This window comes from Akebia trifoliata, chromosome 1, assembly GCF_017979445.1.
Source record: "Akebia trifoliata isolate Shusen 1 chromosome 1, ASM1797944v1, whole genome shotgun sequence".
Lineage (NCBI taxonomy): Eukaryota > Viridiplantae > Streptophyta > Magnoliopsida > Ranunculales > Lardizabalaceae > Akebia > Akebia trifoliata.
Window position 1 is genome coordinate 25,718,996 of NC_141375.1, and position 25,977 is coordinate 25,744,972.

The 25,977-nt window shown below is 34.5% G+C and overlaps 1 protein-coding gene and 1 pseudogene across 2 annotated transcripts; one reads left to right on the forward strand and one right to left on the reverse strand.

Moving 5' to 3' along the window:
- Positions 1-8,497: 8,497 nt before the first annotated feature.
- On the forward strand, positions 8,498-18,852 carry LOC147411242 (Yippee family putative zinc-binding protein). Of its 2 annotated transcripts, XM_086446383.1 has the most exons (5): positions 8,498-8,755; positions 11,996-12,039; positions 17,574-17,682; positions 18,315-18,370; positions 18,481-18,852. In XM_086446383.1, the coding sequence occupies exons 1-5, from the start codon at positions 8,660-8,662 to the stop codon at positions 18,557-18,559; spliced, it is 384 nt and encodes a 127-aa protein (XP_086302509.1). In that variant the 5' UTR covers positions 8,498-8,659; the 3' UTR covers positions 18,560-18,852. The 2 variants fall into 2 exon arrangements, with proteins under 2 accessions (XP_086302509.1, XP_086302518.1); XM_086446392.1 differs by lacking the exons at positions 8,498-8,755; positions 11,996-12,039 and adding an exon at positions 12,550-14,936.
- Positions 18,853-24,204: 5,352 nt separating this feature from the next.
- Positions 24,205-25,083, reverse strand: LOC147411243 (ethylene-responsive transcription factor 12 pseudogene; annotated as a pseudogene).
- Between the last annotated feature and the right edge of the window lie 894 nt (positions 25,084-25,977).

Consider the following 25,977-nt stretch of genomic DNA (forward strand, 5'->3'; position numbering starts at 1 on the left):
GAGAGATTGGGGTATTATATAGGGAGGGGAGAGACTGAAAGAGGGGGTTTAAAATAATTAAGTGCAGTCAACGAGGGGTTTGACTGATCCTCCGCCGCGGCCCCCGCTTCGAGCGTGTTATATTTTTCCTGTCTGCCTCACGTGTCACGCGGTTTAGGTGGACGCGTGTTGAACGACAAACGTGCGGCATTTTGATAACGGCCGTTAAGATGGCTTGTATGCTCTTTATGCTTAGTTTTAGGAATATAGTAGGACGGAAAAGATGACGGAGTTAACAATTGGCAGTATTTTTGTCTTCTCGCCGTGTGAATTGGATCGGGGGCTATTGCAAATGTGCTACGCATTTGAACCGCTCTAGTGGACTGGAAATTCGTGTAGATAACCAACGTGAATGTGACACGTGTCTTATAGTTTGGCGGGAAGGAGGCAAGAGGAAAGCCGCGCCTTCTTTTTCTAACACAAGAAGAAGCCCTTTCTGACAGCTGTGTCTTTAAATATATTTTTAAGGAGAACTGCTTTTTACCACTTTAGGTAGACAAAATTACCCTTATAAAGGAGATTATTTCCGTTTCACTGTCTCAGGTTGTTTGTGTTTAACGAGAGAAGGCTCGCAATTGGTTTCGAAAATTTTAGACCATTTTTGCAAATTTATTTAAAAAAATAATATCTAAATTTAATTATAAAGATAATTTTAATTGATATAAATATTAGTTTTTCTAACTCGAATTTGAAAATGCAAGTGTGACCACTTTGTAGCATTTAAGAATAATAATTGCGTAACAATCTTTAACGTGGTTGGCCAGTCATATAATAAATAATATAAATTTTCAATGTGAAAAGGGCAAAATTATGGACTTATCGGTTTGAAAATGATAAATGTTAGTGAGGGAGTGAGGCTTACCTTCTATATTGATCCCACACTTATGGAATAGATGGTCATTGTCGGGTTAATCTCCAACCAGTTGTCTACGCTTCAATATTTTTTCTAAGGAAAATCTTGGAATGATATAGGGTATTTACTACGATTCTCATAAGTCTGACGTGAGATGTGCACATAACCATAAATGTGTTTTCTCGTGATACGAGTAAAAATCATCTACGATTATGTATGTATATCCACGTCATAATTGTGAGAATCACAACAAGTCCTGTGTTACTCCAGCATGACCCTTTTCCTAATAATCTCGATTTAATTGGACATATCAATGAACATCATGAATTAAATAGAAGAGAGAACATGTGAGATTTTTAACAGGGTTTGAGTTCTTAGAACCAATTCACTAAAGGGATCAACTAGTTGCACACCACTAGTGATTGATTGCACTCTAACATTAAAAAAAAATGTTTTTTTTTCTAACCTCAATTTTAACCTACTGATTACAATTTGCTATGGTAATATGATTTAGGGGCTTACACATCTTCTTATGGTCTCTTCTATGTTCATGCTCTATTTATCTTGTAATTGATTTTGCTCATGTTCTCAATGACACCAATTGAATGTATTGATTTTTCAATCTCTACTTAGATTTTTATTTAGAAATTGATAAAAGCCTATGCTTTAATCTTATCTCTTGAAATTCGATGATCATTGATTAGTCCAAAGTGTTGTCGTGAATTCCAACGAGTTTCTTAAGCAATTATAATGACTTTAAAATCATCAAAACCAACCATTTATACTTGATTTATAAATCCAAATACATGGTGATTACAAGGGATTTGTGATGTTTGCAAATGGTAGTATACAAAAAAATATTGAACCAACAATTATTTATGTGGGTATGGGTTAGGGAAGAAGAAGAAGTGCAAAAAAAATTCTATTATTTTTGGAGTGTAATCATTCAAATGGAGTGCAAAGGGGAATTTTTAAGTAGTGTAATGCACTTGGTAATGGGTGATGTGCAACTAGTCAATCCCTTCTCTAAACTACCTTTGTGTTCCAAATTACATATTCATTCGCCTCATTTTCCTTTGAAAAAACTTTTATTTAAAATACAACAAACTATGCAAAATGTAAAATGGCAGCATTGATAATGGCATAAATTGTTTATAATTTGGGTAAATTACTTAAAGGATTCAGGCAGAGGGGTTTCTTTCTAAGTAGTCCCTAAGTTTTAGGCGGTGTCTAACCGTCCATTTAGTACAAAAAAATATTTCTTAATGGTCATGAACCTCATGTTTTGTTTTAATAGTTTTGAAATACCCAAACAACCATTTTTCTCATCTTCTTCACATTGTTGGATTTTTCAACAACGATAGTGATCATTTTCGATGATTTTTTTAATGGTAAATGACAATTGAAGAATAATATACTTTTAATTTTGAAAATGACAATGTTAGTGAGAGAGTGAGGCTTACCTTCTATATTGATCCCACACTTATGGAATAGATGGTCATTGTCGGGTTAATCTCCAACCAGTTGTCTACGCTTCAATATTTTTTCCTAATAATCACGATTTAATTGCACGTATCAAATGAACATCATGAATTAAATAGAAAAGAGAACACGCAAGATTTTTAACAAGTCACTCAAAGGGATCAACTAGTTGCATGCCACTAGTGATTGGTTGCACTCAAACATTAACAAATAAAATAAATAATTAAACCTCAATTTTAACCTACTTATTGCAATTTGCTATGATAAAATGATTTAAGGGCTTACACATCTTCTTATGCTTCTTCTATGTTCAGGTTCTATTTTTCTTGTAATTGATTTTGCTCATAATCTCACTGACACCAATTGAATGCATTGGTTTTTCAATGTCTATTTAGATTTTATTTAGAAATTGATAAAAGCCTATGCTTTAATCTTATCACTTGGAATTCGATGATCATTGATTCGTCCGAAGTGTTATCATGAATTCCAACGAGTTCCTTAAGCAATTATAATGACTATAAAATTGTCAAAACCAATCCTTTATTCTTGGTTTATAAATCTTGTACATGGTGATTACAAGGGATTTGTTTGCAAATAGTACTATACAAAAAAAGAGTGAACCAACAATTATTAATGTGGGTATGGGTTGGGGAAGAAGAAGAAGTGCAAAAAAATTCTATTATTTTTAGAGTGGAATCATCTAAATAGAGTGCAAAGGGGAATTTTTAAGTAGTGGAATGCAATTGGTAATGGGTGATGTGCAACTAGACAATCCCTTCACTAAAATACCTTTGTATTTACAGAAATCTTATTTTTGCACTCACTTGATTAATTAACTCGTCAATCCGATCGCAACAATTCCCAATGATGGATGATTATTCCAATACTTTATTTGTTACTAGATATGTTTCAGAAATTCAGATAAGGTATCTCAAGCAAACAAAACTCTAGAAATCACGCTAAGCTAAGAAAATACGACCCAAAACGTATAAATCATCATTTTTCAAACAAAAAGAAGTTTTGCGATAAAAATTACTGAAAAATGACCTAAATTACTAAAATACCCCTAATATCAAAACATCCTTAAAGCTCATATTATACTTATGAAAACCCTTTCAAATACATAACACAACAAGGTGAAATCAAATAAACCATTCCGCCAATTTTCATAAAATTCGACAAAAATACGAAAATGCCCCTCATAAGGGTTGACAATCATTTCACGCCAAAAAATTCATAAGGGTTGGGATTGGAGGATATTGTTTTTATAGAACATTTTTGACAACATACCTCTTGGATTTCGTCCATATTTTAAAATGATTTTTACAACATTGTCGGATCTTGTTAGATGGACGTTGTAAAAAATGTATCCCACGATATTAACCCATGTATATATATGAGTCGACTACACATGGGGCATTACATTAGGTGTATTGTAAGAACCAAAAAGTTTCTTTTCTTAGGGATTAGTAAAGTTACCAAATTTGGGTGGTCTACGATCCAACCCATGGACCCAATCCAAAAAAACAAGAAATATGGCCACCTTGGATGACCCTGCTCAACATTGCACACTTAAGAGGTTCGTCCACCTTGGTTGAACCCCTTTATTGCCCCTCTAAAATGTTCGACCACTTTAGCCAAATCCTTTATTACTCCCTTTAAGTGGTTTATCCACCTTGGTCGAACCCCCTATTGCTCCTCTTCAGTGGCTTGACCACCTTGATTGACCCCTTATTGTGATGGTTCGACCCCCTTGATTGAACCTCCCTATTGTTCTTCTTATGTGGTTTGACTACCTAATGTCAACCTCCTATTGCATACATTATATGAATCTGCCACCTCGACTAACTTCAATATCAAAAACTCTAAGTGGATTAATCTCATAGACTCATCAAATAATCATGCACGCCAATGGTCAATTATAGTAGATCAATCTACTCAACAAAAAAATGAAAAAATCTTACGCAAAGTTACCCGAATAACACAAGTCTCCCAAAGTAAAATATGTATGGTGCCTGAAAGAGTTGCGATTACATAACTTGATTGAGTTAACTCAAGAACCAAGTAGTCACCGAGTTAGAACAATTATACATTTAGGGTATGTTTAGTTGCACATGGAAAATGGGGTGGAAAATCAATTTCCATGGAAAAATACAATCAAACACATTTTCCATGGAAATTGATTTTCCACCCAAATAAAAAAGTTCACCAAAATATGGATTTCTCTTTTCCACCCATATAATCCCAAGTGAAATCAATGCATATTTTTCATCCCCAAAATATCACCTTTTTCTTCCTTCTTACCATCATAGCTACCATGAACTTCGTCGTTGTCACCATCGTTCTCATCGTCGTCGTCGTCATCACTATCTTTGGTCACATTTTCTCTCTCTCTCTCTCTCTATTTTTTCATCGTTTTCTTCTTCTCTTTCTCCTTCCCTCACCTTCGTTGCCACCACCATCACGTTCTTCTCTTTTCTTCCTCACTTACCTCCACTACCACCACCACCACGTCCTCTCCCCCTCTTATCATTTATCAAGCCTCTTCCTTTCCGTTCATCTTTTTTCTCCTCCTCCTCTCCTTCTTCTTCTTTTTCATCTTCCTCAGATATTTTTTCATGATTTTATCCAAGCAAAATTAAATAATGAAATTTTATTTTCCAACCCTACTATTTTCTACCATCATTTTTTCATAGATTTCAAATTTCATGAAAAGTCACTTTTCATGTAATCAAACATACACTTAAGGTTATTTCTTGTAGATGCAATTTTTTGCACTACCTCAAGATTCTCCTTAAAACTTTGGATCTGGATCCTTTTGCTCTTGGTTGTGCCTGCAACAACACTTCTCTGACGTTCAAGTCAAATTAAGTGCATTTTTTTTTAGAGTTTTAGTGTAGAAAAAAAATACATATTCTTTAGTGTTTTTGCCTCCCTTATTTATAAAGGTCAAAACCCTAATCTTTTCATTCATGGGCTAATGTTATTTTCCTCTCTATTCAGAGTTGGAATCTTAATTGAAATGTATCTCATTTAAGATTATATTTAAGTTCATTCAACTAATTTTGCAACAGATCCCCTATGTCTAGGGTAATCTATGATTTTTCAGTCATCCAACGGAAAATACCTTAGTAAAATCCCTTGAATTTCGAAATTCATGTCTTACCATTTTCTGTTCGATTATGAGCTCCGAGATAACTTTGGACTCGGAATGTTTACTTATCTCCGAATCTGTCTTATTAATCTCTTGTTGATTTGACTCGAATTCTATGGGTTGCTTCTAACTCGGAGAATGATGTTTTTTGTGGGGCCCAGATTCTTTTGTGCCACATGTTGCAATCTAGTGTGTTAAAAAATAATCATCCACACTCCTCATAGAGATTACAAGAACCATGAGGAACAGGTCTTCATTATCATCAAAATATCATAGGCTTTTAATACCATAAATGTTAAAGGTACAACATGAGGGAGTGGTTACAACTGAGTTTACTATTCTCATTAAAGAGTCAAGTCTATAAAAAGGGAAACTTCTCCCACTCAAATTAAAGGTACACATAACTCTACTATTCTTATTTTCTTCTTTTTTACTCTGTAATTTTCATTAAGTACTAATTTGATCGTCGGGGGTTCTTTGGTCGGTATTACACTGATGTCTTTCAAGTAAAGATTGACGAGGAAAATGCCAAAAAAGAAAGCTCATCAAAAAGGATGACCATAGTATATATTTATTGCGACATGTGGTTTGAGGATCAATGAATTAATTGTTACATAGATCCCAAAGAGTGAGAGATCCAAAAAAATCCTAAATGCGTTATATGACAATAATATGTTTTTAAAATTATTTTTAATGTTTAAAATGTACTATATAATTTATTACATTTTCAATCAACCAAACATTTACAACTAGCGATTTTGTTTTTTCAGAAGTTATAAATCAATTAGAAGAATGTTTTGTAACACAAAACTTTATGGGTTTAAAACATTTTGCAATGCATCAAGTAGGGCTTAAGAGTCTCCATCAAGAAATTAATGAAAACAAACGTATAGATCTTATAATTATATAAAATAAATAATATAAGAATGTGATTTATATTTTCCTATATAGTATTAGATCCGATGCTTTTCCCACCTCTTCCTATATTCAAATTATATGTTCCAAGGATCTTGAGTTTTGTCTAATTTTCAATAAATAGATTTTTTGTTTTGATGGATAAATTGAACTTGAACCCACGACCTCAAAGTTATTTTGCAATGTGTCAAACCAACTTAGCTATGGATCTTTCTAATTAATAAATCGAAGTTCTTCATGTCTATTTGAATAAATTTCCAATGGTTTACTCGTCTAATACGATATGACTTGTTAGACTGAATTTGGTAGCGAATGAAATGATATAAACAACATGAGTTTGAAGGTTGAACCATTTTTTATTTTTTTATGACGGGGGTTCCAGACCCATATACTTGGCTAGCAAGGGTGAGGCAATTGGCCTTTTAGAGCACCGTATCTCGTTCAAATCACTCGGAACATACAATACCCCACAAACCACACTTACCAAATAAGCATGGATAAATCCCTGTGGGTGGCCAATGAGGGGGATTGAACTCGAGACCTCTTCATTTTGGAGTTTGAATCATAATTTTGAATCTTGTCATAGACTGATTCACACAAAGTCTTAGGCTTCACATTAACTCAAGAGATAAATGAGATAACTCAAACAATATTTTGAAAAGAGACAATTTCCTTACGAACTCAGTAAAGATTTTAAGCCTTATACTAATGGTTGTTTTGATCAAATGGATTACCACATTAGCAATCCAACACCACATCCCTCTAGGTTTCATAGGAAAACTCATATATCCAAAAGACAAATAAAAATGAAAAAACAATTTCTTTTGGGCTTGATCCAAGGTTTTGAAAATGGACGGCTATCGAACTTCCACCTAACACCAAAATTAAAAATTGACATTCAATGGTGAAAATTAATTTTTTTTTAATTTTTTTTTCGAAGTTCAAAGAATTTTTTCATCTACCACCCTAAATATCGATCATGTTTTTGGATGTCACATCGTGAGCCCAAGGACCCTTAGTAAGGGTGAAATCCTTACTAACTTGATAAAAGTAGCCTAACTCTTTTGAAAATCAAAGATAAGTCAATAAAACTCGACCAAGTCAATCTGAGTTTAGTATATTCTAATTAAAATTTTAAATTTATTACTTAAATAAAATATAATTTTATGATTAAACATCTCCTAAGCCACTTATTTGATAAAAGAAAGTATAATTATTTTCTTATAAATATATATATGAATAAATAATTATTAATTGAATTAAATGATTTATCCTGTTTGACACGTTAACTTGTCTAGACAACTCGATCTCTCCAACTTACGTGATGAGACACCAAACCAAGATTTAAAACCACGAGCTCTGAAACCATGACTTTAGGGTTTTGATGTATAGAGTCAATCGAGGCCATGACTTTAGGGTTCTAATGTACCGAGTCAATTAGGATTTAATATATTTTAATTAAAATAATCATTTATAAATTTAAAATTTTAATATTTAAATAAAATATAATTTTATAGCTAAACATCTTCCAATCCACTTATTTGATAATAAAAAAAAGGTATAATTATTTTCTTATAAATACATATAAATAAATAATTATTCATCGAATTATTTATCTCATAAGATACCAGTTGACTAGTCAAGACAACTCGGCCTACTCAACTAACGTGAGCAGACACGAAACCAACATTCGAAACCACGGAGCTTTGAAACCATGACTTGAGGGTTTTGATGTGACTGGTCAGCACATTCAAAGCTAATCTATTAGTGAAAAACTTTTCTTACTAAGTTAGTAAGATTTAAATAGTAATCCAACACCACCAACCTCTAAATTTCATAATAAAAATAACTCAGATTAAAAAACAATTGGACTTAACTAAGATTTTGAAAATGGACGGGCTACCGAATCTCCACATAAGTCCCAAATTTAAAATTAAAAATCTACATAAATAATAATTTTTTTTTTTAAAATTTTTTTTTTTTTTAAATTTTGTCCTCTATGACTCTGAAGCATCAGATCATGATTTCGGATGCCAAAAAGTCCAAGGAGTTAGTAAGGATGAAATCCTTACTAACTTGTAAGGCTAGTTGGACTCAATCTATTCATCACCGAAGCTGAGAGCCTCTGAGCAACTTTTTCTTCTTCATTTTCATCTACCTCTCTCCTATATATATTTTTTTTCGAGAGCGAGAGAGAGTGAGAGAGAGAGAGAGAGATGGGGAGGGTGTTCTTGGTGGAGTTGGAAGGAAGAGTTTACAAATGCAAATTCTGTCGAAGCCACTTAGCCCTCGCAGATGATTTGGTCTCTAAGGTATTATTCTTCACTCTCTCATTCTCTCTGTTTCCATCATCTTTAGGCGTTCTTGTTCCCTATGTTTACGCTGCTTGTCTTAATGTCTTTAACAAGCTGCGCTGAAAGCTCTTCAAATTCCAAACACAGGGTATCTCCAAAAATTTCAAAAATAGGGCCAGAAATTCGTTAATTATCCATCCAATAAACCCCTAATTCTTTGCATATAAAACCCATTATAATTTCAAGAAGAATTTCGAGATTCTGTTTTAATTTCGCGAAACTTTGAAATTTTGACAAAATTTTGTAGGGATTCTCTTGATTTATTATCTTAACAAGGGTGGAATTAACAAAGCTTCAATCTTTTCTTAATTTGAATCTAGTTTCAGTTCATGTTAACCTATGGATGCTTAGAATATGTGTCATTAAAATATTTTCTGTAGAAGCAAAATCCGAGATGCTGTCAATCCCTTGAGATTTGCCCCCAACAAGCTCCATTCATCGATGCACACAAGATACCCAAATGTATTAGAAAGAGAAACATCACACAAATGATTTTTTATTTTAAGGGGTTCATCAGAAATCTGAACCATGCCCTTAGACTCCGAAGAACTATTACACTATCATACCATTGTTACATAGTAGCTCTCATTGTCATTTTTCCTCCACAATTTACATGTTAGCCCTCCTTTAAATAGATAAAGATAAAATTAACCCTCAAAAGAAGGAATCTATTTCCTCCCCAAAATCAATGAATTATCAATACCGAATCAATAGGATATAGAAACTTCCCAATCAATTAGGAGACTTTTAATTTCAGAATAAGATTACATTCTTTTCGAGATAAAATATAATTTTTTAACAATTTCAAGGATTACAAGGCCCTTAATGGAAAAATTATAGAGACAACTACTATCATTCTCCAGTTCTTTGAAAAAGATGTTCCCAGGAGATAATGTTCTAGGACTTACTTCGTTCTCTTGATGGGGTTGGGATCTTTGAATTACTAATGATAGAGATAATCAATCTCTTAAATTACAAGATTTGATATATTCTCTTTTCAAAACAATCTCCTCACCAAGTTGATACATTTAGGTACCAGCTAGCTTAGTTTGTAAGTCTTTGGGTTTTTGCCAGAGACCTGGGTTCAAATTCCGCCAGCACCGAGTTATTGAACTCATTAAAAACAGGGTCACCGAACAATATATATATATTTTTTAAGCAGGAGTCAACTAGCTTAGTTGGTAAAGTCTTTGGGTGATGATACCAAAGACCTGGGTTCAAATCCCGCCAGCACCGAGTTACTGAACTCATTAAAAACAAGCTTACCAATCATAGAAGGGCATAGACACATAGCCCAGTTGGTTTGACACATTGCAAAGCAACTTTGAGGTCATGGTTTCAACTCCATCTTACCCATAAAAATTTTTGGGGCTTAGATCCATAGCTCAATTGGTTTGACACATTGCAAAGAAACTTTGAGGTCGTGGGTTCAACTCCACTTACCCATCAAAAAGTTCGAACCCGACCGGGCCTTTCTTGTTAATTAATTTATTAAAAAAAAAACTCCTCACCTTTCTGAACTGAGAAATCTGAATTCAATCTTGAAGTCTTTCATCATCTTTTGGCAACATTTTTTATTGATTGGTTTGGTAATATTTCGGCTACATTGGGTGGTGCACGTGGCATCCATTAGATTCTTTTCCAAGACACTGATCTCACACGCCTTGGCCAAGAAGTCCTTCCAATTCTCACTAATCTCATGGAGAGATGTGTTTGGCTTAGATCAATTGCAAATATTTGTGCTCACAATTTTCTTAATACCTTGTTACTACTTTAGAATAAACAAAGTACACATATTTGCTAGTTTGATTGAATTACCTTTCTTAAATTTGAAGGAACAAAATTATTGGTGACATAATACAAAGAAAGATAACTATTCCAAACAAGGTTTAAAATCTTGTCTTGATGGAATGTTTTGGCCAGTAGAAAAAATGTACTACCTCGATTGAAATATTCCAAGACAACCCAAATCATTCCCAAAACATTCAATGATTTGTTCCCGGGTCTCAATTGAAATTGGGATATTTCTGCTGAAACATTTCAAAACAGAACAAAACTTTAAACCATGATTCTGAGTTTCTCATTTGATTAAAGAGTTAGTTGAAGCAGGAGTCAACTTGATGAGTTGGATTCTTCCAACAGGTAGAGTTTGACATATGCTCTGAACCTATCCATTTCAAAGGTCGGTTGTGCTCTTGGATTACCCATGTTGCATAGATGAATCTAAAAAGATTCGATTTTTCATTGCATTTGATATTTTAAACTTACTTATCACAATTTACTATTTTACTTATTGTAATAGACAAGTTTGGCAAGTGTTCTAGAACTATCCTAAGAGTTATTTTAAATTTTTTGTTTTGTATTTGTTACATGACATTTCTATATTATTTTTTTTGTTGGGGGTAAGACAAATTTTTGGAATTGCTCCTAGCTCAATCTATAATACTCCCATGCACTTTCATGCATATTGAGATAGCTGTCTTTGTGACATGTGGTGTCTTGTGTTGTGAGCTTTGATTCTTAATAGGTTCCCCCCATCATTAGCACTGTATTCACTTTATTTGTAGATAGATCCTCCAGCTAGAACACCACCAAGCTGTGAATGACACCTCCAACTAGGATGCCACCTTAGGATTAGGCATCCTAGTTGGAGAGGCGTGCCCTGCATCCCCTCTCTTCTCTTGAGGTTATAAATACTTGAAGGGGGTCTCCAAAAAGAGGACTAGACTCCATGACATAGCTGAGCAATCTTAATACCTTCAAACGACCATCTCAGTGGTCAGACTATACTCTGGACACTTGCGGTCTCTGTGTAACTAAGACCTTATCCACTTTCTCAACTTTTACTTCTTAAGTTTCTCCAATTATCTTATCCCAAAGAAAGAAAGAAAAAAGTTCCTCTGCTGCACACCAAAATGCTTCCACAATGCATGTGTGCATGCATGCTCTCTACCAATTGTTTTCTGTCACATATGTTTGTTTTGCTTTAGGAATTAATCCATCTGTTTGTGATGAACGAAAAATTTAAAACTTCTTAGTCTTTCAACAGTTTTACAATTGCATGATTCTTTTTGGGAATGCACATTTCTACTGCTTCATTTCTATGTAGTATGCAACTATCTACATTGTTCTCCTAAATTTTTAATTATGACCTTGCTCAATGTTTGAATCTAACTTGTTCTTTGTTATTTGTACTAGGCGTTTAGTTGTCGCCGAGGGAAGGCTTACCTTTTCAATACTGCGTGAGTTCTTTTCTATTTGGTTACATACAAAATTTGATCGTTGAAAAGAATGGTTTTCTCACTTATAGATTACTAGTTCTTGATTTCCTGGGACTAGGTGCAGTCCAGGCACATTTGAGTCACAAAAACCTCAGGACACAAAGCAGATCCATATATGATTATTATTTCATTTCATTTTTTTTAATCACTGTATGCGTAGATATACGCATGCTGGTGTGCTTTGTAGCTGTAAGTGTATGTTTTCTTTCTTTCTCCATCCACTTCTATTTTGTTATTATTATACATTACCTCCCTCTTAATTAAACTAAATCTCCCATTTATTTTATCAATAATTTTCATTCGATAGCAATTGACGCAAACTATTATTAAATGATAATTGTTTGAATTTTGTTGTGTTAGTTTTGTTAGTATCTGTGTGTGTGGTGTGTGTGTGTGTGTGTGTGTGTGTGTGTGTGTACCTGTGTGTTATTTAGATGAAAGTAAATGCAGAACTTTGATGAATATGGTTTAGATTTATTGTTTTGCATGTTACAGAAGTTCTGTGATGTTAGCTTCTCAAATTTGCTTATAGTTTCTCCTCCTTTTTTACCGTCTAAGGATTATCTATCAAAAAAATAAATAAATATTTTTCTAAGAATGAAGCTTATATTACACAACTGACAATACCAACCGTGTTTGCACCTCTTCTTGTTTCTGACTACCTTGTGATGTAGAAGCTTGTAACCCTAAGACAGAAAACCAGATTTTTCCACTCTTTTGGACCCCCTAATCAGGTCCAAAATCCATGCAAAATCTGGACCTTTTTTGAGGTCCTGATCTACCCACTTCTGACCTATTTTATTAGCCTAATACAAATGTCCAGCAGGCCCAAGTTTCAGCCTCTTAAAAGGAAGGTATTTGAGTGTTTGAGCAGCCCATTAAATGGGTTTTATTTGTGTTGTTACTACATTCTAACCTACTTTACTATTTGACACTCATTTAAGCTTACATTTCATGCACTAAGCTACATCCACTACTACTTCTATGTTATCAACCATCTACATCAAGCTCAACCAATCAAGAAGTAAGAATTAAGACTCAAGATATCAAGAAATTCATATTCTCTAAAACTTAGACCTTAATCAAGTATTTCATTTATAAATTATTTATATTATTATAATCAATCATCAATCATGTCTTCGTCAAGTTATTCTCTAAGGCATCAATCTAATTATCCGTGTTGGAAATATGGGCATTACACTAGTAATATGAAGAAAGCCGTCGTTGTTTATGAACTGTGTGGCTACATAAGCCATGATGGCATTGCACAATACAAAAAATACCTTGTTCAAATGGCACATGGCAGGATCAAATGCCTGGGTGTGTTACAACGTTACACCTGAAATCTGAAGGGGAATCATAGAGTATATGGACAATCAAGGAAAAACATGATGCTATGATATTATAAAACTACATTTAAGGTGGGGATGATGGTGATCATCTTTATGAATACAATATGCCCCTGACAATGACGGAGTGATCTAGACCCATGAGTTCCACCATCATCTCGAGCTCCCAAAAGAGCTCGTGGACATGGTCTGCTAAATTGATGGTGTAAACCACATCCAAAGCACATGGCTGCCTAAAGGGAGAAGGGTAAAGGACCTGTTCAAAGGACGATGGAAAATCATTGTAAAGATAGGAAAACAACAATTCAATATCTTGCCAAAAATGGATGTTCCAATCCGACATTGTTTTTTATGCCTTTAAATTGAAAAGCTTCAAAGTAATGGTTGAAGCAGTAGGACAATGGATTAGGGATGAATATATGGAGTACATGGCTGGTAATACCACTAGGACTTGGGTAGTTTGACTTGACCTCCTTTTCTATTTTCTATATCTATCCAAAAAATTAGTGCAAATTACATAGTTTTTTTTTCTTCAAAATTTTGAGTAACATGCAAATATAATATATTATAATGAAATTGGTTGTAAAAGATTACAATTTTTTTTTCAATACTATAATAATTTCTTCCATTTATTTTCATTTTTTCTTATTATTCAATTTTTTTATGCAACTGCATATGATATTGTGCAATCACAGAGCCGCACAACATAGTATATGTTATTTGACAATGAAGGTGCCAATATAGCCAAATTGGTAAGCTGTGTGAAGAGTTGAATTCCTTGCTTGCCTACCAAAAACAAATGGTTTTGACAACACAATCCAACAATCATATTAGCTCATAAACCAAAAGAGAGTTGAAGGGAGGGTTTGTTATAATGTTGGAGATTTGGTCATCCTCTTCAGTAGGGGCTTCTCTCTTATAGTCAAAACTGAAAGAGGGCTGTGATACCCTGATTCATAACTGCTCCTTCATGCGCTTTACTTTGTAACTGCCTAGCACGGTAAATGGCCCACTTTCCAATCGTGCAGATGGTGAGGTATAGATTTCTAGGCTTCTAAATGAGATGCCTTGAGAACTATATTAAGAGGAATCCTATATCCGAGTTACCTTGCTCGTGAATATGCTTCCATGTCTGAGCTAATGGATAGCATCATTATCTGAGCTGTGGTATTGAGGGGAGGCGCTTGGTTAAGTCTGAGTTACTTTGAAAGTAGGGATTCCAATTAAGACCTCAGATGGGTTACTAGTCCAAGGTGTTAGCTGTGACAGGTGGATCCAAGCTGTTCTGGTTTCAGGAAAAAAAATCAATGATAGCTCGAAATCTCTATCCGAGCTACTATTGATTCCTGGAGTCGGGGGGATTTATGTCTGGAATGCCCAATGCAAGAAAGATGATCAAAGGAATGAGTCCGAGGTACTTGTGTAGATGAGCTTGGCGACTAGTGTGCCTTACACTTACCTAATACAAGGATCATCTGCACGTCTTGAGGGGACATGCGGACATCAAATGTAGGTTGCAAAAAAATTTGCCCCCCTCACTTTCTATTTATTTAGTGAAAGTTGTGTTCAAGAATTTCGAGTTTTATTATTTCGTAAGTCTAGATTTAGGTATCTTAGATTTTTTTGAGTTTCTATTGTTGTTATTTAAAAAGTTGCTTTGTTAAATGAGAATAAGAGGACGTCTTATCCTGTCAATGGCTCCATGCTTATCGTAGAGAATAAAATTGGCTGAATGAAGAATTGACTTTGTTCTTTGCGAGTTTCCTTCAAAGGTGAGTCATTTCTCTCTTTAGTGGTGAGACTATACTTGTACTCTACTCCTATCCCTTTTTATTTTTCTCTTGCAAACCCCATCCATAGAACACTTAAATCCAAATTTGGGCTACCCTTTTCCATCCCCCACCCAAAATAGAAAATCCAGTTTCGTAACGTCAATCTTTTATTCCTTTTGATGTTAGAAACACACCCCCCCAGGAATGTTATGGCTCAATACAATATATTTGGTACATTCTAATATTAGTAAGTATATTAAAATAGGAACAAGTACATTACATTAATGTTTAAAAGGTATAGCTCATCCCAGAAGTATATGAAATTCATGGAATATATAAAATGCAATGTTCAATGAATACTTAAAAATTAAATTGGGTTTTAGCTGAAAGTTTGTTCAATCATCTTATTTGTCATTTGTCCCTTTACATCTCCAGTTTTTGCCTACTGAAATGACTTTTTTTGAAAGAATTGTTGCTCCTTGTACCATCTTTGCAAGATGACATATTTAGGTTAGTGTAATGATTAGTTACTAAGTTTCAACATGTTTCCTAGTAATAGCTTTATCATCATCAAAGTATCATCCCAAAAATTTGTGGCTGGCTTAGTTATTATGGCTTGCTAGATGGAAATTACAAGTTAAACAGGTGGGGGCTGTAAATTTCCGTGATTTCTAAATATGTATGCAATGTAGTACATGTTATTATGACTTGTTCATGGTACCGACTATTGAGCAACTATTATTCCACTTAACCCCCTGGAGGTTGGCTCAACGGTAAAACTAGTGATGGGTTTGCTCCCTTTGGTTGTATGTTAGAATAGGAAACTTCTGTGGGACTATAGGCCCATCCTAAAAGTGGTGTCGCATACCCTGCATTATTATTATTATTTTGTGTGTGTGCGTGTGTGTGAACACGAGGTGGGGGGGGGGGGGGGGGGTTCTATTGTTTTACTCATTTGTGGCTTTGCGGATACTTTAGCACATTTATTATCATAAAATGGATTGGTTATGGTTTCTTTACTAATTATATTCAAGACAGTATGTATGGTCCTTCATTTCACCTGGTCCTCGCATGATTTTTTTTTCTTTCTTATCGTGGGTATCCCGACCTTTTGGGTGAAACTAATCCCACGCTCACACGCACCGCCCCCTCGAAAAGTCCTACGTGCAACTGGTTGAGTCAAGGGTCAACCGGACCCTGGAGGGTGGCCCCAAGGAACTCATTGCTTCATGGGGTTTCAAACACTTGACCTACCCTTTCTGAGGAGCTTATCAAGGCTTGGCTTGCCACTAGGCCAGCCCCTTGGGGTTGTCCTTGCATGAAACTGATTATGGTCAATTGAAATATAGAACATGTTCGAATTTGAGACACATTTTTAAAGGAGAGAGCGACGGAGCAATTATTAAAACAAAAATAACGATATCAGGGAATCATTTTGACTTCATTATGGTGTAATCAATTATTGGGGCAATCTTCCTACTTTGACAAATTATGGAGAAGTTTAGAGAAGGGGAAGAGTTCCCCCATGATCTTTATTGCCTTGGATACAACATATGGGTAATTCCTAGAAAGTTTATCTAGCAAAGATTTGAGCACTCCTGTTTAAGGGAAAACGTGGATCTAGATAGAAAAGGATCATGTTGCAGACCCCATACCATGGGATAAGGCTTGATGATGTTATGATTGGCATTCCTCAACATATTTAGCTGTCATAGTGTTCTGCATCTGGCTATATACATATGTCTGGTAGTTATGAAGATCTGTGGCAACAGTTAACCATTTGGTGACATGTTATGGTTGTGAAATTATTTTATTGATTTTATGAGGACTCAAATTTATGCTTACCGGTAGTGTAGGATGCAATATGCAAACTAATTCTTGGTAACAACTAATATCTGAGGTGTTAATTAGTATTTAAGGCCACCTTTTGCTACCATTATCATTACTCCTTCTAGACTTTTAGTATAGAATAATGATTTTCTGACACGCTCCCTGACGTGGCATGTGCTAGAATCATAGATTCTTTTCCTTGGGATACACAACTGCACATATTTATGGGGATGTACAGTTGTGTATCCTGAGGGAAAAGTCTATGGTTTGAGCCCATGCCACGTCAGGTGGTGTGTGTTAGACGGGGAGTCAGAAAATCACAACTCTTTAGTATATTCTACTTTATACAATCCGTATCTTTGGTTTATACTGAACATCTAATGCACAATCATTGAGGACTTAGATTATTTTTTTTATTTTTATGGTGGCAGGGTGTAGATTTTACAAAAATTTTGGTGTCAAAACCTTGCGCACACTAAACACATATTTGAATGAGAGTATATATACTGGTGGACTAAATTTGGTGTGGCATTTGTTGTTCCAGGGTGAATGTCACAGTTGGAGCTCAAGAGGACAGAATGATGCTTTCTGGAGTACATACTGTTGCAGATATATTCTGTTGCTGCTGTGGACAGATCGTTGGCTGGAAATATGTAATTCTCTCAAGCCTTTTATCTTACCATCTCTTTCAAAGTAATAGCAATTGTATTAACCAAAGCAAAAACTATATGGATACTCCACAACAAACAATTGTGTCATGTGCAACATGTATCTCAGTTTGATTGGAGTAAAACTCTTGTTTCGTTGGCTACATTTCTATATTAGCAAGCTATTTATATAATAAAACAAAACGATGGACTCCGCTCAGTTACAATTTTGTCAGGATATAAAGAATGAAATAAAGGAGTAGTGTGCAAATTCCACACAACCCCACTTTATTACCTTTCCTTTTCTCCCCCCTTCAACTCTATTGTCTTTCCTCTTCTCCCCCCTTTTTCAATGATACCCCTCTAAACTCATACCCTTTTAAGAAAATCCTCTTCTCCCCCCCTTTAACTCTATTGTCTTTTCTCTTTTCCTCCCTTTTTAAGAAAATCCTTCAATTTTATCCCCATTTTTAATAATATATACCCTTTCAACTTTATTGTCTTTCCTCTTTTCCACCCCCTCCCATTTTTTCAATAATATCCCTCTAATTTTATATTCTTTCCTCTTTTATTCCTTTAATATTAAATTTTGATATGCTTTTAGATATGCTACTTATTGTTTCTATTGTTGAATCTAGGAAGCAGCACATGATAGAAACCAGAAATATAAAGAAGGGAAGATTGTTTTGGAAAGGTGATGTTGAATTTGGTTTCAGTTCTCTTTATATTTTTTCACTTCTATATCTGTCATTGTTATCTGGCTAATTTGCTTCTTTTTTTTTTTTGTAAAATTTTTTCAAGCAGGGGTAGGATTGTTGATGAGGTCGACTCGGAGTACTATCTTGATGCTCGCTTTGGGGTAAGTGATGCTGAAGATGCTTAAAATCTATTAACATTTGTATTAGAAACACAAATGGTAACATTAGGATGACTTACTCTACCCATCCTCCCCCCAAAAAGTGAAAAATAATTGCTGTACAAATTGTTTATATACTCTATATACTAAACTGCAGAAGAGATTGTTACGAACACTAGTTAAATTTTCTGGGATGGTAAGGCTGACCCGTTATAGGGCCGATCTGTTACCATCTTTTGGTTATAGAGACTTGTATACGTGCCTTGTGCACTTCAAATATTTTGGTTTTGCAACATAAATCCGATTTTGCTTTTCATCTCTTTCTAGATCAATATATCAGATATTTGGGATAAGGTTTTGATATTGATGATGATGATGAAAGGAGTAGGACTGACTGACTATATAATGGCCCTGTTTAACTTGATACTACGATAAGATGTGATCTGTCGTATTGGCATGGTTGATCCCAAGTTGCCATGCCAGAGTCGTCTAATCTCGGATTAGTCAATCCATTTAAATTGGTTTAAAAGTTGTGATTGTGGGTTTATATTTAAAATATTATAATTTTCTAATAATTAGGTGCATTAGTGGATGGTAAGTCACAAAATCTTGTTTTTATATGGATAACAAATATTTAATTCATTTAAAAACTAATCATCTTTACCACTAGGGTAAAAGCACTTCATGAATGAATAAGGGCAACTCATGGCATAGCCGAATTATTTTGTCTTATAAGAGTTAAAAGTTTTGAAATAAGCTGATTTTTGGTGATGATGATCTCTATGACGAAGAGATCTTTGGAAACTTTTAATCCCATCAAAATAGGTTCAAGAATCATAAATCGTCTATTTTTTTATAAATCACTTATGATGGGTTTAGAAATTTCGGAATGGACTGATTTTGGTGAGGATGATCTCTTCATCATAAAAATTATCTTCCCAATAAATCAGCTAATTCCAAACCTTTTAACCCATATAAGATGAAATAATTTGGCTATGATGTGGGTAGTCCTTATTAATTTGTGGGGGTAATTTTATAATTATCCCTACTCTTTTAATAAGAGAAGGCAGAGGAGAAGTGATTGGATATTTTAATTTACAAATAAGCCCTTTCGATACATATGCGTTTGCACACGCCACCTTCTAGTTTTATATAATAATAAATAAATAAAATCCTGTTGACTTGACTGAGACATCTTTCGATTTCAGATGAGTCAAAGTGATGGAAGATTCATATTGACTCTCTTACCTGGTTTCCACAAGATCTGAATGACTCAGCTCAAGTCATCTCGGTCAAAACTGACTTTTAAAACCATGATTCCTAGGATTGTATAAAATGTGAAGAGGGGAATAGGTGCATAGTTCAACAACTCCACCTAAGTTTGAATCGATTCTTCTTTTTGAGTAGTTAATTTGAAAATAAAGATATTTTTCAGCATTAGTTTTGGATTTTGGCTTATAAAATCCATTGTCTTAAGAAGTCCTAACCAATAGTTTTAAAAGAGAGATGCTATGGGCACTCCTATTTGGGCATGCCTATGATAGGGTGTAATTCTCTACTTTCTGATTGGGGGTATGTCTAAAACCCCATTAATCCACTCACAAAAAAAAAAAAAAAAAAAAAACTTATTATACCCATAATTTCTTAAATTATTTATCACACCCCAATTAAAGATTGAAACATACCATTCAAACATTGCAAAGATTTGACTCAATTTTTATCTCAAACATTATAACACTCGTTCAAACAATTTCTGTAGTAGTTTACAGTTATGATTAGGTTTATATAAAATCTTAAATCTAAAAATTAAAAATCTAACAAAAAAATATGTGAGAGATCTTCTACTGGTGCCCCAACTTTTACATATTCTCAATCATGTACTTATTTTATTTATTTTTAATTGGGGTATAATAAGTAAAAGTTAAGGTGCCAATAGCACTTTTAAAACTTGAAATTTTAATTCCAACCATTTGTAAGTAAACTACAATGAGTCAAATAAAAATATACTAAACTTGGAAATATTCACAAACTACTATTGAATAGGTATGTTTTGCTCTCCATTCCACCAAAAATATTATATGTTGCCAAATAACTTGATTTCTGACCATTCTTGGTGCATTTTGATCTAGTCCAAATTGAAGAGTTGACTTGGAGAGTTGGTTCCATCTCATTTTGGGTTTGAGTCACCTCAAAATTTAATTGGATTACACTCAACTGAGTTTCAACTCTACTCAACGAGTTTTAAAACTATGATAAATGACAAAAAGGATATCCTCATAATAATAATTAAAGTGAAATTCTATTGGCACACCAACTTTTTTTACTTACAACACACTAATCCCTCTGAAATTAAACGTTATAGATTGTTATTATTATAAGTAAAAGTTGCTGTGAGAACAAAAACAAATAAATAAAGAAAATGATAAGCAAATATACCACGTGTGATAATCTATACTATATTTTAGAAGATTTTATTATTTTGCTTAAGATACCAATCTTCATGGATAATTGATAACTTCAGATACGGCCCATACATCTCACCTACCTCAGATGCATCTATTGGTTACGTGGCAAACAGAGATTGGATAAAATATCTGTTTCGTATAAAACAACCTCCTCTCCTTTTATTTGCTAATCTTACTTTCAAATGAGTCAGCAAAGCAAACCCAGTTTTGGAATCAAATAATAGATAAAGCTACTACGGGCCGTAATTTTCCTTTGGTGTGTCCCACTAGGATCTCAGATAAGATACTAGTAATTATTTTATGGGCTGGATTTAGTAAATATAATATATAACATTTGGGCCCATTGAAGTGGATCCCCATCTTTTGATTTTATATCCGCCCCAAAATATAGTGTTTCATACACTTGTCCTTGAGTCAAGACATGCTTGACCCAATCTCACTTGGCTTTGCCTTGACTTTTAACTAATTAAAAGATTTGGATTTTTTGACTAATTCATATTATAATTTGTTTTGTTTACTCTAATGTATATGGTATGAAGAAGACTCTGATGTTCAAGTTAAGAAACAATTAATAATCTATCTCTAGTACAATTTAATTGAATATTTTGTTAAATTCCTCATATTATAAACTTAATTACTATATAACATATATTTTAATCGATTAGGGTTAAACTAGTTGGAGATTAATAGTTGGTGGGGGTGGGAGACATTTTTCTTGAGATCCTTCGAGGCTTCTTTTTTCAATCTCCAATTGATACTCCTGTGCGGGATTCCTATGAAAACACTTCAATAATCAAATTAGTTAAGATTTTGATAGAGTAACAGTATGAGTTTCAAAAATTACGTATCTTTGCCTTTAATTGACCCTTTATTTATAAATTTCTCTTCCATATAAATAACAATTCTTTCGACATGTTTCTCAGATGTAAAAGAACTCACCATTGATTTTTAGAGGCACATACATGTTTGTTTAATCAAAAGAGAGTGATCGAGAGTTTACGTTTGCACTCAGGACCATGAGGTGTCATATAACAGGATTACAGTCCGAAGAGAGTAGGGATGGAATGTCATGAACTATTGAGATCTATATGTCTTATCATTTTCTATCTCAATTTCCTCGTCCAATGGTACTTCTTAATTTCATTCTGACACTCAAGTAAATATTAGACCAGAAACATATGTAGAATAAGATAAATCAAAATGCATGTACCTTTACCCTCTTCCCCCGATGGATTTTCGCCTTTGATTGGACTTTTATAAGGATTGATTGCTATCTTTATCTCTTGATGAGTGATTTTTGGTTAATTGGACCTCTAGGAATTATGCCTTTTTTTTATATTTATTGCGGGGCATGGGAATTGAACATTATTTTTTTCACGACACAAATAGCTTTAATGGACAATTTGGTATTATGTTACCCCCGCCCCCCACCCCATATAATATATTTTAAAAAAATAGAATCAATCCTAACTTAACCCCATTATTTAGAGAACTATTATTAACACTCCAACTTTTACTTATTACATTCTAATTTTTTAAAACTCTTCAAACATTAGAAATGTTTTGTTCAAATTATAATCTCAACGTTACAGAACATTATAACACTCGTCCAACACGATTTCAATAGTTGTTTACAATTATGATCAAGCTCATAGAAAATTGTAAACCCCAAAAAATAGAAACCTAAACAAAAGAAGAAAAAAAATTCTCTAGGCACCCCAAACTTTTACTCATGCTTGGCAATTCACTTATTTTCTTTATTTTTAGTTGGGATTGGGATGTAATAAGTAAAAATCAGGGTGCCAATCGCAGCTCTCTTAATTAGTTATGCATGTTAATTTGGGTAAAATTTGATTTGTTATTATTAAATCAAATTTACATTGTTGTTTACTAATCAAATTTAAAAGTAGATCGAATTAAATAAATTGACATGATCATAAAAATGGCATAATAAGCATGCAATAAAGTTAAGACGACGTGCATATGACATGAGATTAAAATAATGATAATTTTATCTCTCGATTTTCTCATGATCAGATTATGCTTTTGGATTTATTAAAAAATCCAAATCTATCTCAACCATTAAAGTCTATCTATGCGTGCCAAACCCTTCACCCTTCTCAAATATTCGTGCCACACGTGGTGTCGTGAGGAGTGACAAACAATTTTATAAATCATTAAATTTTAAATAAAATACAAAATTTAATATTCCCGTAAAGTTAGATAGCGATATGCGAGCCAATGTGTTGTACACCGGACACGATTTCTTCCATCTTTCCACCGGTCAAATCATATAGCATACCATCTCATATATCATGATCATACATGGCTTGACATGACATAACATAACATGACATGATGAGTTTAACGGCACCGTTAAAGTTAAAACTCTAGTTCAACAAACCATGGTTAGGTTACGTTAGGCTGCTCCCCCTGTAGACGACCGTCAACGTTACGTCGGAAGCTGCCACATTCAAACGTAAGCATGACGGAGGCGCGTGAGAGAGAAAAAATAAAAGTCAGTAAGTATAGTCGTGACGTGTTTGCTGCCGACATATTCGTTTGTGGACCCCAATAGACACTAACAGCGGTATCAAACTGCCACGTACAATTTTACTGGGCCCCACAATATTAAACATTAATAATAATAAAAATGGAGTGTGGGACCCATAAAAACGTCAAAACTCTTCGCTGTTTTTTTCTCAAAGTGACGGCCGACCGCTACGGACGCTTTACTATTTAATAATACCAGCTTTTAGACCTCGGGATGCGTAAAAACAAAACCTCGAAAGGATTTCTTAACGAAGCTTGAGGTCTTTTTGATGGTGGATGAGACTGTGTGAAGCCTTTTTCCTCACTATGTTAGTAAGGCTAGTAGTTGGACTCTAATCTAAAATATCGTGAGATATTAATAATGAATTATGAATCAATCTCAAATACCGAGAGAAAGAGCGCGAGAATTACATAGTGAGGACCGCACGGCCGGCACATGTACAGCCGTTCTCCTTTAAAAAAAAAATTTTAAAAATTTGAAGGATTTCTGACATCGATAAAAGCAACTTATCCAGAAGCAGAAATAGCTGGGGAACACGAGAAATCAATCCATATCGCCAAAAATACGATCTTTTTTATCCACAATAAAAGACAAAATGTATTCAAGAGATCTTGGCCGTAAAATATTATGATTAAACTTTTTAAAAACAAAACTAGTTGATGATCTTGATGTTGCATGTTGAAGGAAATAGATCAGACAGTTTGATATCCATCTAAAGTGGGAACGAAGGACTATTTACAAATGGGTTTTTCTTTGAAGAAAAACCTAAAACATCAAAGATGAAGCAAAAACAAGAGCAATAAAAAGTTCTCTCTCTCTCTCTCTCTCTCTCAACCAGACAACAATGGGGGAGTTGAAGGTGGTGGTTCGTTTAAATCGATCGACAACCCCCGCTTCGCAACCTTGAAAAACATCTGTGGTGATGGTGCTACAGGTTCTGCCACGTGTACTGGACCTTGAGAAACATCCTTATTTTTCAGCGAAGACGACTCCTTCTCTTCTCCATCACAGGTCTTGAGAACACGAGTGTGTATGAAATCTCCAAGAACTAAACCGGGTGGACCAGACCAACGGTCTGATGGAAGGTGGTTTAGATCGAAAGATAGAGAAGTTGGTGGAGGTGGAAAATTAGTTTTAGCTTTGTTACCTCTAAGAGACCTGGCTGCGCCATCATAAGCCATGGCGGCTTCTTCAGGAGTGTCGAATGTACCCAACCAAACCCTAGTTTTCTTCCATGGATCTCTTATTTCAGCTGCGTATCTTCCCCATGGCCTCTTTCTTACTCCTCTGTAGTGACCTTCACGAGAAGAAGCCATGAAAGCTATAGAGAAAGAGAGACAGAGTTTTATGAAGAAAAACGAAAGGTAGGAAGGTCCACACAGTCTCTCTCTTAAATAAAGTGCGTAGGTGTGTGGATTTGGGTGTTGGGAAGATATTGGAGTGTTGGGGTCTTCGGCCGCCTCAAAGCAGAAGCCGCCGCATGATTTGACGTGTCGCAGGCGTTCTCATGTGATCACATACCCTACTGATGACGTAAGCCCTACTGATTGTACGGACTGACAAGCGGCGCTAATAGACATATTTTATTTATTATTATTATTAATTTTGTTTTTCTATCTGTTCATTCAGACTATGTTAGAGGCACAGGGAGTGGGCGAGAGAGGTATACGTGTCAACATGTGGGAGGACAATAGGGTTTAGTTGATGTCAGTGATGTTGCACCTCCCCACGTGAAGTGGAATAGGTCGAGCCTGCGGGAGACAGCTTGAGAAATACGTATTACCGAGTTGAGTTAGTTGGGCGGTGAGTTGGTGGTGGGTCCGGTCCGTTGGACTCTTTTTATTTTTTATTTTTTATTGTTTTTTCTTTTGGAGTAGGAGTTTTTATTTTTATTTTTATTTTTTTTGGGTTTCATGAGATGTACGTGTGCCGCGTACTTGAGGGCTGAGGCCGCGTGGACTTAAAATTTTTGTCGTGACTTTGCATGTGTAAAGTATGACTGGAAGAGAGAAGACATGTGTACTGAATGAGGATACACGCGTGCGAGGTATAAGAGAACAGTTGATTTTTTTGATTTGACATGCATCATAAATTCATCATGTTAGTGAAATCTAAACCGTGGGATCGGAAAACTTCGCCATAATTTTTGTCTATTTATGATAGTAGGTGTGGACTATTATTCTCCCATTATTGATCAAATACTATCCTAATATTTCTTGTGATTAATCTTGTGTCAAATGAATCATGCAATCGTATTTCTTAACAATCTAATCAGTTATAATTTTGATAAAAATAATATAATTTAAAGATAAAAAATTATATATTTTTTAATTTTTGAAATAATTATTTATATAATAGTGTGCGGTCAAAATTTAGTGGACGATTCTGATGGATTCTATCTCACTGGTTCGAAATCGTTCTCAACA

What these genes read in the sequence shown, in the direction of transcription:
- LOC147411242 (XM_086446383.1), top strand. Translation starts at nt 8,660, where the DNA reads ATGGGGAGGGTGTTCTTGGTGGAGTTGGAAGGAAGAGTTTACAAATGC. An exon ending in CAGATGATTTGGTCTCTAAG is followed by an intron (nt 8,756 to 11,995) that starts GTATTATTCTTC and finishes TATTTGTACTAG; the next exon opens with GCGTTTAGTTGTCGCCGAGG. An exon ending in GGGAAGATTGTTTTGGAAAG is followed by an intron (nt 18,371 to 18,480) that starts GTGATGTTGAAT and finishes TTTTTCAAGCAG; the next exon opens with GGGTAGGATTGTTGATGAGG.